This window comes from Poecile atricapillus, chromosome 12 (assembly GCF_030490865.1).
Source record: "Poecile atricapillus isolate bPoeAtr1 chromosome 12, bPoeAtr1.hap1, whole genome shotgun sequence".
Classification (NCBI taxonomy): domain Eukaryota; kingdom Metazoa; phylum Chordata; class Aves; order Passeriformes; family Paridae; genus Poecile; species Poecile atricapillus.
Window position 1 is genome coordinate 15,928,948 of NC_081260.1, and position 15,162 is coordinate 15,944,109.

General features: G+C 39.2%; 1 protein-coding gene across 1 annotated transcript in view; it reads left to right on the top strand.

The window, feature by feature from the left end:
• The window catches only part of LOC131583671 (connector enhancer of kinase suppressor of ras 2-like), a 166,439-nt gene that overhangs the window by 62,086 nt on the left and 89,191 nt on the right, over positions 1 to 15,162 (top strand). The window contains exon 2 of the mRNA XM_058848054.1: positions 1,537 to 1,700. Coding sequence (XP_058704037.1) covers positions 1,537 to 1,700 — 164 coding nt within the window. The remainder of the gene's footprint in view (positions 1 to 1,536; positions 1,701 to 15,162) is intronic.

Below are 15,162 nucleotides of genomic sequence, written 5' to 3' on the forward strand. Positions count from 1 at the left end.
ATTAAAAATAATGAACAGATGCAGAGAAGTTGTTTCCTATTTGCAGACCATTCTAGATGAGAGAAAAGGTTTAGGTATTTGTTACAGACTGCTGATTTGAGCTTTAAAAATCCCCCCAAACTACCTCATACTTTTGAATTACGCCATAAAATATGACATTTTTATCACTGTACTAGCTTTGTATGGGACATAGGTGTAAGGGGACATAAAGCTGTGCACTTTACTTGGTAAATGAGCTTTATCTATAACACAGGGCTATCAGTTTACAGAGCAAATAATTGGACCATGTTGAAAGAAGAGTTAATTAAATGAAGCTGCAAGGTATCCCTTTGTATTTACAGACTGAGGACAAACACATTGGTTTGCTTCATTCCCTTCTGGTGTCATCACAGCCCTTTTGTCCCAACTGAACTGAGTTATTTGGGGTGTAAAGTGGTGACACCCAGCACAGAATTTGTCAGAGCTCTTTTTTCCCAGGTGCTCTGAAAACTTGTGTCTATATGATGATGGCTGTGTGCAGAAATTCTATTTCAAAGCTCTGTCATAAACACCCAAGCTGATTATCTCTGTGGTTTCTGGACATCTCTAATTTTATGGATCTTGGATTTGCTTTCATCACTCCAGGGCAAATAACTGAGAATCGGTGTTTTATTTTACTTGGTGGATGAAGTTATTGAAGGTGCATTTTGTTGGTCTCTAGAAAATCACGTGCACATCAGGTTTCTGTAGAATCTGACAGTCCTTGAGGGACCTCTGAGAGACCTCATGTAGCTTTCAGTAGTAGATCCCTGTGTTCAATTCATTGTTCTGGCTGGAAATTCAAGGCATGTGTGGTTCAGAAACAGATTTGGAGGAAGGGAAAAATCTTTCAGTGTTGTTAATCAGTTTCTTCTCTGGTCTGAGAAAAAAAAGAACCTGTTATTCTCACCCTATAAAAGTTCAGGGTGAAATGGAACAATTCCTTGTGCACAGGGAAAATTGTGTTCTTAGTTGGAGGTGTTGTAAAGAAACCATTTTTGTCTTGTTTGGATTCAGAAATCTGGATAATCTGGGGTGAGAATTGGCAGTGGGTGTAGCAGAGTCAGTGTGGGTGGCTACTGAGCCTGAAAAACTCTTCTTGATCAGGGACAGCCAAACTCTGTGACCTTGAAGAGTCCTGGAAGAGTTGCAGGAAGAATTCGTTCCTAATCATAAGATAAACTTATATTTAGGTCTTTGTGACATCACGAGAAAAAGGGTTTTTATAATGTCACTGTCTGTGCTGCTTTGTCCTTCCCCCATCTCCATGAAGGTTTAGAATTACTATTAAAATGTTTAAGAATGTTGAAAATAACATCAGTAATATAAACTCTCTTTAGCAGCATGTGCTGTATTATGTAAGTTAAATTATAATTTTCATTGCACATTTTCCATTATAGCTCCAAACAACGAAGTACGCTTGCATTCCCAAGAAATTTCTGTATTTGTGAGCTACAGAACTGTTTCATCAGGTTTTTCTCTGCTCTCTGAATCTGTGCTGTTTGCTTTTCTAACCAGGCCTCGATGATTGCCTCCAACAATACATCAAAAACTTTGAGAGAGAGAAGATCAACGGGGAGCAGCTGCTGCACATCACTCACCAGGAGCTGGAGGAGCTGGGAGTGACTCGCATTGGCCACCAGGAGCTGATCCTGGAAGCAGTTGATCTGCTCTGTGCATTGGTAAGTGATGCCTTGCTTCATTCCCCTTGATCAGCTGTGTTTATTAATTTACAAACCAAACTAAAAAGGATGTAGGGATTCCTCCGTGACCACACGCTCAGACAGCCACCGTGGCTTTGCTTCAATAAAGGCCAGACATGTCCTGGCTTCTCTCAGCTGCACAGAAACTAAATTTATCCATTTAATGATTATGTGTGATGGTCTTTGATTGCTTTTCCTCTGACTTTCTTGGTCCTGCAGTCAAATGCTGTTGACTATCACTCCTGGCATCCATATGGTTCTGTAATTACGTGCCATATGCCCTCGTATTTCACTGACATTTGCCACACTGCACTGAACCAAGTAGACCTGAGCGGTTTAACCATGCCAGCATTCCAAAGGATGGTGCTACACAGCCAGGAGGTAATGCTAATTAGACTGGAAGATTGTTTAAAATGAGCTTTAAGATGAGACTGGAGTGGTAAAATTTACTTTATCTGAACTACAGACACGTGTGCCGGCTAAAAGTTGTGTTTGGGATTTTTTAGCAACTTGCAAGCATTTAGAAGGACATTATTTATTCATACTATTAATTACTAGGTTACTAATTCAGTTAACCTCTTAACAGAGTGTTTGATACCAAAAAATTCTTTTTTCCTCTGCTGTTGTATTCCAGCAGCAAATAAAATGTGATGTATTAACTCTAAAGGTAAAATAACTTCTGTTCATGTAGGTGGACAGGTGAAAGAATATTGAAAATATTGAAACACAAAATAGTAAAATTACATAGGCAAATTACACATGACAATTACAGCATTCGACTTGTTTATCAGGAGTTCTGCTCTTGAATAACTGGGTTATCCTGTGGGAATTTGATAAAGAGAAATTGCTTCCAAGAGGGAAACTTAGGGCACTTAGGAGTAAGATAGAGAACAAGTGAGATAAAATCCACTTCATCTGGGGGGAAAAAAAAGCATTTTTAAGTATCTCTTATTATTCATCTTCTTCCTCCTATTATTCATCCCTTCTTGTTTCCTTTGTCATTCGAGGTATGAACTCCATTGAATGGCAAAATACCCTCAGTGTGCCTTGAGATCCTCCCCTGTGAATGAAACACCTTTTCCAGAGCAGGGAAATGCTTTGGGGGCAGGTGTGTGCTGCAGAAGCCGAGGGCCAGGGCCTTTTGGAAACATCTGAACCCAAACTCCTGAGTTTTTCCCTGGAAACCTCGTGTTCCCCCCCAAAGGAGCCAGCAGAGCCCCCAGTGCCACCCAGCCAGCAGAGCCCGGACTCTCCTCAGGAACAGCAGCCCCCAGGAGTTTCCTCTGGAAAAAACATCTCCCTTGAGTCAAGTGTGACCCGAGGAGGACCCTGCTGACCCTTTTATGGTGATTTTTTTTTATTCTTTTTTAAGCACAGAAAATGTTCCTCTTGCTGCTGGTCAATAGTGCAGCTCTCGCTGTGCTGTCTCATGACCTTACTTTTCCTCTGCAGCAGGATGGGGATTTTCCAGCTCCTGGTATCATTTATTTTGCCTCCTGCCTTTCAGCCTTTTCCCTTCCTTTCTCACTCTGACTCAAAAATGCCTTTTTCTTTTTTTTCCCTGCTTTTAAATGTTTCTCTCCCTGCCTGTTCCGTGTGCTTTCTGCTGAGCGAGTCTGCTGCCTGCAGCTCTGCTCCTGGGGATGTTCTCCTGCTTCTGACATTTCTGCTCAGCCCTCTGTACATCATCTTCCTCAACTCTTGCAGGATCACTGAAAAGTTTTACCAGACTCAGTATAAAATCTATTTTAAATCTGTATTCATTTATTATGTTTTGGATCCATGCAGTCGAAAAGAATTATTGAGAATCTCGCTTTAATTATTTTAATAATGGCAATAATTGAATGAGAGGAGAGCTGATGCCACCTTTATGAGCTGAAATGCATTTCTAAAATATCACAGTTCTTATTGTGTGAATATTCTTATTCTGTGCTAACTCCTGAAAAATTAATAGATTGTTACACTAACTTCTGACTGCTAACCAAGTGACCAGAAAAAATTGTGACTTGGAATTGCTCACTGATGTGGATATTTTTAGAACATCTAGTCTAAAAAACCCCATTATTTTAAATGTAGTTTTTAAAGGGGCTATAGAGGATCTCTATTTTGTTTATGTCACTAAACAGGAGTTAACATATAGGAAATCAGGGAAATCAGAATGTCTTAAGGAGCACATAATCTTGCCCCTGTTTCCCTGAATTGCATTACAAGCAAATTTAATACAATTTATGGTCAGGTAAACCAGAGCCCCAGGCAGTCAGGAATCAATACCTCAGCACTCTGCATGTATGGACAGGGTGCAGAGCTGTTTGTAGATTCATAAATAAAAATACTTGAATTTTATTTTCAACATTATTTATGGAAAAAAAAAGAGTGGTGAAGCAACACTTATTCCAATTCCAATTCCAACAGTTTGGCCTTAAAATCCCAGCTGTGGAGGGGAGATACCATGAGCAGTTTACTCTGTCCCTCCCTCTGTCCATCCTGCTGTGCTCCCAGTCCTGAGGATGGAGCTGGGATAGCTCTGCCCCATCCATATCCACATCCCTGCCCTGCTTCTGCCCTGCCTGGGCCATTGAGCATCGATTTTCTCCCATGCATGGATTTCTGGATTGATTTCTGGTTGGCAAAGGACAGTGCCCGGGTTCCATGACCCATTTCTCCCAGGCAGGATCTGCAGTCCATCCCAGCAGGGTGGGAGCAGGAGCAGCTCCAGGAATCTCCCAGAGAGCTCAGGGGGGATCAGGAATTCTCACTGGGCAGGGATTTACCTGCAGAACAGCTCTGCTGCTCCAGGAAACCTGGGAAACTGTGACTGTGTGAGCTCCAGCCCCTGAGACACCCTGGAATGTGCCTTTCCTAAGGGTCCAGGGAGCACTGGCTTTTCTGGGATGGGTAGAGAGGTTTTGGTGAGGTTACAACAAGAATGGTGCCTTGGCTGCTATTCCAAGGATACAAGCACAGGAGAATCCCCCCAGAACCAAATCCTGGCCTGTAAAGGAGTTTCTAAATGCAGGAATAAGCTAAAACTAAAGGAGGAAACTGCTGGTTTTTATTCCCACTCCCAAACCACCTGTCAGCCAGATTCCAAATGCAAATTATTAAAGGCAGGGAGGGTTTGCTATGTCAGACATCAGCTCCTGACATGATTTTTACATCCACTTTTCTTTTGAAAGCAAGCTGAATTCAGATAGGAAATTCATTTGAGAATCCTGGCTAGAAAAGGTTCCACATTGGAAGATGACTTGCAGTGGGAAAGAAAAAAAATATAAGAAATGTGAAAAGGGAATAATAAGAGTATTCAATACTTCTGTGCAATATGGTGATATAGAAGTGTACGTACTTTACCTGAAAGTTAAATAATTTCAAATGTTAAAATAATCTCCTTTATGAAAGGGTAAAATCAGAGTGCAAAAGGTGAGAGGAACTTTTCTGTGTAGGAAGGAAAGTACAGGCGCTATCTTGGGCTCGCTGAGGGGTGAATTCGTGTGCTGTGAAATGCAAAGTCACAGGTGAGCTTTACTTTCAGCTTCAGTTCTTTGATCATTCTGGAAAGACATTTTTGAGTTGTGCTTTAATTATGAAGAAAATTGGGAATGATGGCTGTGGGGGAAAAAATCCAATCTGGAACACTGAAGTCCTTTCTTGCTGGGGTGGTCAGAAACTGCTCTGCAATTATTTATTTGAAGTGACCTAAATAAGATTTAGGGACTAAAAATTGTGGGCCACTCAGATTTGGACTATAACTTTAATAAAGTTGAAATTTTAATTGGGATATCTATTGGAGAACTTGTTGCAGAGAGGCTGAATCTGCAGAAGTAGCAGGATCTGGGGAAAAGAACTTTTTCATAGAGAAAGTAAAGTACATTGGAAACAAGAAAAAGGAATATTTTTGAGGTCAATGTGGGTTGCTGTAAATTTAATTTAATTAGGACAGTATTGGAGTCAGTATATTGTTAAAGCCTCCACGAATTAAAATATAAACAGTCTAGTGGGAAGAAAGACTGATAATGAAAGGATGAAAAATGAATGGGAAATGAAAAGAATGCTCCAATAGAGATTGTATCTCAAGTAATTAAAAGTACTGTTAATTCACAGGCATTCAACTTGTGAAATAAGGCCTTGTGCTGTGGAGAAATTTCAAGGAGAAATAAAGATTAGAAACTTTGTCTGCAGTTTCTGCAAAGCCACAATCCAGGCAGGGATTTTCCACCAGAAGGCACAAGAGTCACCCATGGTCAGCATGTTCATAACAACTGCAGGAATTTAATTTATTTTTATATTTAGTTGGGTTTTTTTTTGTTTGTTTGTTTGTCTTTAATAACATATGGCACACGGCTACCAAACAAATTTTGTTTTCTCCTATCACTTTTCTAACATATTTCTTTATTAGGCATCTCTCTAAGAAAATTATGATGGCAATAGGAATTTGTTGGTCAGGTGGAAAGCAGTTTGCAGTGATTTATTTAGAGGCACACAATGGGGAAGGTGAAGTCTTTCATAGCTGCCTCTGTATCTATTGATAACATTGTTCTGAATTTAAATTATTCAAGTTTTCCCTCAACTAATACTATTTTAATAGCCACATCTACAATGATCTCTCTTGAGATCCTTTTAATTTTTCATTCTGATAATACACTTTTTGACTTTTCATTTTTGCAAGCATATTAGGAAGCATTTCTTCTTACTTCACCTGATTTGTGAACAAGTTTCACTTTAAACAAGTGTCATTCTATGTGTCAAACACTTCTTTTCCACCCATATTTCAGGGGTTATTAAAATGTAATTATTCCAGACTAAAATCTTCATTTTATATGTAGATTGATGCTTGAGTAGATGGAAATAAACCTCATTTCTCTGGAATGGAATGCCATCCCTCTTGGTGAGAGATGAAGAGATCTTCCATTTCCTCAGTGGAATGAGGAACCTGGCACACACATTATTTTCATCTCCACAAACATGTATGCATCCAGAGAGCTTTATTAATTTCAACTGGAAAAGAAGTTCAGCTTTTGGCAGTCCAGTGCTATTTATTGTGCTGTGCCAAAACATGGAATTAATACTATTGAATTGAGTGGGTTAATTACTGCACATATTAAAACATGTGTATCATCTTTTGATTAGTCTAATTAGCAGCTTCATTCCTTCTTAGCCTTTCAAATCATGCAACTTGGAAAAATAACAGATTTTAAGGATTGTTTGGGTTTGGTTTTTTGGTTTTGTTTTAAAGCCTATTGACAATTTTGGCGTTTTCAGATTTCTCTTAGGATAAGGACATTGAAGGAAGAAAATTAAGTTGGTACAAAGAATTCAGAGTAGCCTAAAGTCCTGGGATTTTACAGCTGTGTGCTTGACTTTTTTCTTACTGGGGAGAGGTAAACATTTCATGCTTTTGCTAAGGTGTGCTGGAAAAGTTTGGATGTAATTACACATTATTTGTGTTGAGAAACCACCAAAATGAAATCCTTTCTGAAATCAGCACGCTAAAGGCAGCTCTGGGAGTTGATCTAAGCAAAGAACAAAGTAAAGGGGATTTTTTTCTTGAGGTTTTCTCAGTGTTTTCTTCAAGGACTCTGACTCCACACCAGTTGTTCCACAGAAAAACACACAGCAGGAATATTTTGGGTACTGCAGCAGCACCAGCAGTAGTGGTGTGTAAAAGCAAAATTTTCAGAGGTGCCCAAGCACAGGGTTGTTACAAAAGGAATTTAGGACAAAAGTGCTTTTGGATTTGAGTTTGTGTGTTAAATACATTAGAAACTTAGGCCTGGACTCTCTAGAGAGCTTTATCCTCTCTGATTTTATCATTTCTGTAGAGCAGCCATGGCCACAGGAGCTCTGATGAAGGCACAGACCCCTCTGGTTATGGGATGTGTGTATATCCTGTCCCAGACTGGAAATGGACCTGCTCAGTGAGAATTCTCACTCATTCCAGTGGGAATTTCATCCCTTGCCATAATATGAGGTGCATAAAGTGCATTTTATTCAAATTTCAGCTCCTGCACACAGGCCGAAGGGCAATGCAGGGCAGCTGAAATCCAGGAGACCACATCTAATTCTTGCCCACAAACAATGATATTGGTTATCAAGCTTCAGATAAATTACTTCAGGCTAGTTCTGTATTCTTCCTACTTATGGCTTTGTTTATGTTAAAAAAACAAACCAAAAAGCAGGAGAAATAAAAATTTGCTGTTGACTGCTGCTATTTCCTTGAATTTATGCACATCATTTGTCTCTGGAGCAAGACTGTGTTAACAGGCAAATGAGAGGAAACAGACTTCTGTTTTTCCTGTCTATTGACAGAGTTGAGAGATTTCCTCTTGTCACACAATAGTTCTTTTTCACAAAATAGGGAGAAACATGTTCTATTCAAAGTGTTAAACCTGTTCCAAAGCTTGTAATTTTCCTCTGCAAATGCATCTGTTTAAATACCAGTGAGAATGAGGATCCTAATCCATGGCAGGCTTGGCTGGTGAATAGGCTCCTACAGGAGCTCCTGCATGCTTCTGAGACATAAATGTACTTATTTCCATTTAGAAATTTATAAAAGAATCCGTTTATAATAATCCATGACTGTATTTTGTGTTGGTTCTGTGTCTGGGTGAGCTCAGTGGTGTTTTGATCCTGAACGTGAGTTCCTGACTCTCACTGGCAGAGAACAGCCCCCCACAATAATTGAAATTAAATTGTATTGCTACTTGTTAGGCCAATGCAGGAGCAGAAAATTATGCAAATGGATAAGTAGGTAATGAGCTGGGGTTAAAAACCACTGCAGGGCATTAGGGCTGAAAATCCCTTCAGCTGGTGTTGGGGTAATAGAACAGTTTTATGTTATAATTTCTGTATGTTCTTCTACCCCTGGTTTAGGGCCCATTAATGCAACATTCATTCCTGACATAGTTTTGATTTCTCCTGAGGTTAGGAGCTGGAAGTCAGGGGTTGTGTTTGTAATTTCAGCCCTTCTGGGTGTCTGGTTTCTCCAAGGCTGGTGGTTGTGATCCCAGTCACTGCTGGGGATAAAGGAAGGGACATTTTCTCTGCACAGGGATAAAGGAAAATCCTTTCTAGCAGCACCCTGTTCCATTTCATGGTGTTTCTGTTCACAGCAGCTGCCCCAGCATGGCACAGTGCAGTGTTCAGGGACTGTTTATTGCTTCTCTGGCTTTGATTTCTCTGGGTTTCACAGGGATCTTTTCCTGCACAATAATCCACTCTGCCAACACCTGTGGAGAGCACAAAGCAGGAATGCCAGCTTTAATGTTTTAACCTTAATTTTAACCTAAATTGCTCTGTGTAAGCTCTCCTGTGTCCCCAGACTCAGACTAGCCAAGATCTGGATACTTGATTTGTCTGCAGCAACGTGGAGATCCCCTGTGGAGTCCTAAGGATGCTCACCCAGCCTCTGTGGAACAGTTAGAATTGACATATCCAATTAATTTATATGAATTATTGCTTTTCTATAATCTCAATGTGAAGTGTATGGAGCAGCCTTGCAGTGACACATGAACAAATTGTGCAGCAGAGCATTCACATTTTCTTTTCCCATCATTTTCTTTCTACACTAAAGGAATTAGAAAGAAGAATTCTGGTAATATTTTCATCACGTGTCATCTCTTACACATGATAAAATGTGTTGCTGAATTTCTACATTACTTTTAATCAAATACATGCAAATCTTACCAAAAAATTTCTGAGTAAAGCATAAAAATCCAGATGTTGCAAAGTTTGCTTTGGTTTCATAAAAATGCCTCCAAAACACCAATCTTTCATGGAGGAGTTAAGCTGAGTAATTTTAAATTCTAAATTCTGGGGTGCCCAGTGGTAACTCTTTCACTCTGATCTTTTACTGCAAACACAGAAATAAGACTTCAAGCAGGGCATATGAAGGGAAAATATTGGTTTTCTAAAATCATGGTTTGGAGCACCAAGGGATTTGTGCTCTCTGTCAGAAACCAGCAGAGAGTTTGGGCATCATAGCAACACTTGATTGTACACTATTGCATTAAATATTTGAATACATAATTTAAATCCATTAGCCAGCTGAGGCTGATAATCTTGATTTGGCAGCTTTATGAAAGGTCTTTAGCAAAGGTGTGTGATATTTATTTGGGTGGGAGAGCCATGGCAGTGGGAATAATTCTCAAGGCAGGTGAGGTTTCCTGTGGCTGTGCTGCCCAGTCCATCCCCACAGCACCTCTAAATTTTGTGAGTTTTGTCGAATCCCAGCCAAACTCAAGGGAGCTGAGAGCCCACGAGGATTCCTGGCAGCGCTGAGAAGGTCCCAGGGTGAAATTCTGGGAGCAAATTCTCCTCATCCTCGGGGAGAGGCAGCAGCCCCGGGCCAGGGACAGTCAGAGGGGATGTGCAGGTGTCCTGGGAGCCACGTGGAGAAAGGGATGTGGGAAGGAAGAGGATGCAGAGCACGGAAAATGAATCCTTTTCAGCACCCCAAAATGTTTGTTACTCCTTCCAGAGGATGCTGAAGCAGCGTGGATGAAGATCTGTGCCTGAGTGCTTGGAATGCTCCAGGCACTGAGGGACAGCCCATTGACTGCATCCAGCTAATGGAATATTGATTCAGTCCTAGGTAATTATGTTAAATAGGAGGGGAATATTAGATTATAGAGGATAGAGGAGTTTATTTTTAGAACAAAAAGGAAGAATAATACACACTAGTGCAGGAAGAGATAAACTTCTCCTCTTTAAATGGAAGAAGTATTATTACACTAACATAAAATCTAGATTTCTTTAACATAACCTGAGAACTCGGTGATATACAGATATTTTCTTGGTTTACTCAGGTGCTGAAAGTCTTAACCATCAAAGAAATTGTTTTTGCTAACGATCAACATGAAATACACTGGTAATTCTTAGTCTTTTAATGAAAAATAATTGCACATTTTCTTAAATGGTATTTCAAATATTTAGGTATAAGCAATATTATGAACATTTAAAATTAGCTTTTAATTTTTTTTTTCTTTTCTCTTTTTTTCCCCTGTAAAGAACTATGCTGCCTTTATTCATTGCGTGTTTCATTTGCAAAATCTTCTTTCCCTCACAGAAAGCAACAGCTCCCTTCTTCCCTTTTCAAATCAACCTGGTTTGAAATCTGTCCCATGCAATGTATGGTAGCAAGCACTCTACCATGGAGAACCTCTGTGCCAAGGAAATGCAGGGAGCTGCTTGGTGAAAGTTCAAAAAAAGGTCATTTTCCCTACCAAAAAATCGCTTTTCTAATTCTCAAGGAGCGATTTCTGTCATAAATTCCCAGTGAGATATTTTTCATATCACTGTGTTACATTATCAGTGTCTATGAGCTGCCTGAATTCCTGAGTAATTATCTGTGATCAGTTATTGTCAGGGATAAATTCATCTGCATGCAAATATCCGAGCATGCACATGCATATTCATGTCTCTGTTGTTGACTGAGTTGCTTGAGCAGCCTTCAGCAAATTCACAATCCAAATAGATAAATGAACTTTTTTCATACTCTCATTAATGCCCATTCAAACGAATCTTGTTACTAATTTAATTTCTATATGCTGCTCTGAATTGTTATGAATATGAGGAACATTTCTCCAGAACTGGTGTGGTTTTTATGTGGAACTACCACTTCTGCAGGGATCTAAGCTAAATATCTGACCCAAGTGGAATGGTCAGTGTTGATGAAATATTTCCAAGACCAGTTTATCATTTATTCCCTGAACTTTGAATAAATTCACCATTGATTCAAATTCTAATTTTGTGTTCAGTACTGAATCTCCTTTTCTCTGTAATCTTACATTTCTGCCTTATAATTCATTTTAAGAGATGCTTAAAAAATGAGAAAATGAGGCTTTCTAGGATTGGATGGCTGGTTCTTACACCAAGCTGTTATGAAAGAAAGAGTAAAGTTTAATTGATCAGCAGGTTTTAGTAATGAATAATAAAGGTTTGTGGCTATTAAACAGTGCCTTGCACACATACAGCTCCATTAGATACTTCAGAGAAAGGTGAATAGAGAGCACAGAAATGTTCAGCAAACTCTTGAGATGCTTTATCCTTGCCAGTGTGGTTCCCTGGGAATGAAAAGAAAAATTTGGGTGTGATTTTGGTATTTCTGAAACAGAACATACCAACAGTAGCATGGTGCACACCAGGGAGCAACAACAGCAGGTTGCTGATGACTCTTGCAGGCAGGAATTGCAAATCATCTTTAAAAGTTAGCAGATCACAGTCCAATACGGTTTTGGAGGAAACATCTCCTGTCATCCTTTGCTCTTGTTTGTTTATCACAGTATCCCCAGTCAGCAGATTGCTCAGAGCTTGTTTTCCTACACATATGGAAGAGGTCAAGCCACCCTGGCTGGCTGGCTTGCATATGTTTTGTAATTGCAGCCATATGCAGATCAGTCCAGCCTTAATACTGCAAGAAAATATTGGAAACAATAACCCTTGGGACGTGGAAAGAAGCCACAAAGCACCCAAACCCCCTCCATCCTCCTGGGTATCGCTTTTGTCCCCTTCAGAAAGGAAAAGCTGCCACAGCTTTATTTTCTCACTGGTATTTTCCTGGGAGCTGACATTGGAGATGTAAAATGTGCCCAGATGTCAGCTTGGCACCAGCCAAACGCTGAGTGGATGCTGCACAGCACCCACCACTCTGTCAGCAGGGTTCTGAGAAGGTTGTTATGGTCATGAGAAGGTTGTTATGGTCATGAGAAGGTTGTTATGGTCATGAGAAGGTTTTGTTATTTTGTGCTGCTGGGATATTAAGGTTTTGCTCAAAAAAAAAAAAAAAAAAAATTAAATGTGTTTGGAAACAATTTTTTTTAAAATGCAGATTTACTTCCAGGGATTTTGGATCTAAACTCTTGGTGAAGTTAGAGCTGAGCAGAAAATGTGAATTAGAAGCAGAGTAGGAGAGCAGTCAGGAGCAGCTCCAAGGGATGGGTGTGCAGGAAAAGCAGGAAAAACGTTCTCCCAGAGAAATTAAACCACAGGTTTGGATCAATCTCTCCTGTTTTTTTGGATCTGATGGTTCATCAGCACTGCAGAAATAATTATTTGTGCTTCAGATATGTAAATAATAATTTATTACACTTTACAACTAAATTGAGATATGAGTTCTCCTCTCTTCTCTTAAAATTTTCCTTTCTTAAAGCTTTGGTGAGAATGGGCACTAAGTAGCCAAATAGCTGGGTTGATGGTGTTCAGATTATTTGCAAACAGAATAAAATTCAAGCACTTTCTGAATGATTAAATTAAAACTATGAAAAATATAAGGATGTTTCAGATGTTAATTAAAATTTCTTCAAGGGGGTGGGAGGGGGGAAGGAGAACATCCAAAATGTACGTGGGAAAAAAATATAATTAAAGCATGGTCAGCATACTCAGAGTGGCATTCACTTTAAAAGTTTATGCATTTTCTTTACACTTCATGCCATGATGGAAGTCAGGAGTCTACATAACTCACTAGATCACACATTTTTACAGACCTTAGCCAAAAATGAGGCTGGTGACGTGTCACAATGTGCTGGATCTCGTTGTGTGACCCTGTAGGACAGAGAGAGAGAGCTTTGAAATGCATTTTCAGAATATGCACACCCATCACACGAATATCCCTGTCTGGATCCTCGGTGGATTCGATTGGTTTAATTCTGCAGGACATTTTTAAAGTCCATTCTGTGGGTAAGGAATTTGCTTTCCTCACACCTTTTTGTGTTTTGGGCACTGGTCCCACAGCAGTGGCTCCTCTCTCTCTCTCCATAAATCCCAGTGCAGCCTCCATAACCAAACCAGGGAGATGTTCCAGTTTATCCAAGCTCACCCAACTAGGGGAGTATTTGTTTATTGCACAACTGAAATCACGCTGCTTCATTAGGATTAAGCAGACCAAGGGGGCTTTGTGCAGTTTGCTCAGAGATCTGTGGCAGGAGCTGCCAGGTAAAAGCTCCTTAGCAAATGTTCAGGCAGGAGATGAGGGATCCTGTTAATTCCTGCTCATCTTCATCAGCCCAGGGCAGGAACTGGTGCACTGTGCAGCTTTAGGCTGGCCTAGAGTGGGGCAAGCCTTACATAACCTGAGATCCTTGAACAATGTCTGCATCTCCATCTCTGACCTCATCTGCTGCTTTGCTCTCACCAGGAAGCCAAATCATCTGACTCTGAAGTCTAAAACATGAAGTTAACAATTTATTTTAAAACCTTATTCTGAAAAAAAATAACTGTTTCAATGGTTGGGCTTACAATCTTTTTGAGTCCAATTTTTAAGGAAAGACTATCAAGTCCTAATTCTTATCTGAAATAAAAATCACTTTTTTAAAAATAAAAAACTTTCCAGGACAATTATAATTATGCTTGATGACATTTATATATCTCTATATATATCTCAATTGCAATGCAAATGCTAAAGCTTCTTCTGAAGATTAAAAAAAAAAATATATAATGCAGATCTTAATTTTTTTTAATAGGTTAAAATATTTAATCTTATTTCCAGATCTACTTAATTTATCTATTTACAAGATAATAGGAAGGTGTATGGAGTGCTTAGAAGCACCATGACAAGATCCAAATTATAGACTCAGGAGACAAAGAATTGTGACACAATTTGCTCCAGCAAGGTGGGATAATTATAATGGAAGGCAGAACAAGGGGGAGGAAAGCTGCACATAAAAAAGCATCGAGGTGTTTCAAATAATAGACCCTAATTTGTATTATGATGTTGCATATTTGCATAGTATTACCATAGTTATTAATGAACTCCATACTTTTATTTTGATGAAATGTCACATTCTGAACACATAAACTGTGCTATGATACTGCAGTTTAACTGAAATGATGGGCAAATGTTGTTAAAGAGAGGCAGAAGGATTGGGTTTATTATATATTCATTATATGTTATTATGCTAATTTCCTGATCTAGAAGGAGAAAAGCTTTTAAAGAAAAAGCTGAACCAAGTTTGGGCCATATTTTACTGGAGCTGCATTCCCCAGCCATGAATGGAAATTATTTTCCTAATACATTTATAGTTTTCAAAACAAAAGTGCTAGGATTTTATATATACATATAAAATACATAAATTATTGAATATGTCAGTGTATAAACTCTGTGAACTAACACATTCTCCTTAACAAAACTTATAGCTTCTTTGATTTATTTAAACTTTTTATCAAGTGATGCCATAACTTGCATCTGATTATAAGAATTGTCCCTTTTTTACCATTCAGGAAATTTTAAGTTTTAGGTTCCAGTCTCTAGACCTGAACTTGTGCACTGGTTCACAGGATCCCCAATGAAAAATGTATTTGGCCTTTTTCAAATTGCTGTTCAGATGAAGGATGTCCAGCCTGTAAATTCTTTCCACACCTGGTGGAAATGCACTGCCTCACCCACTTGGACTTTTTGTTGTCTCAATATCTTCAGATTGAAGTTGTATCATAAAAACATCACCACAAAATT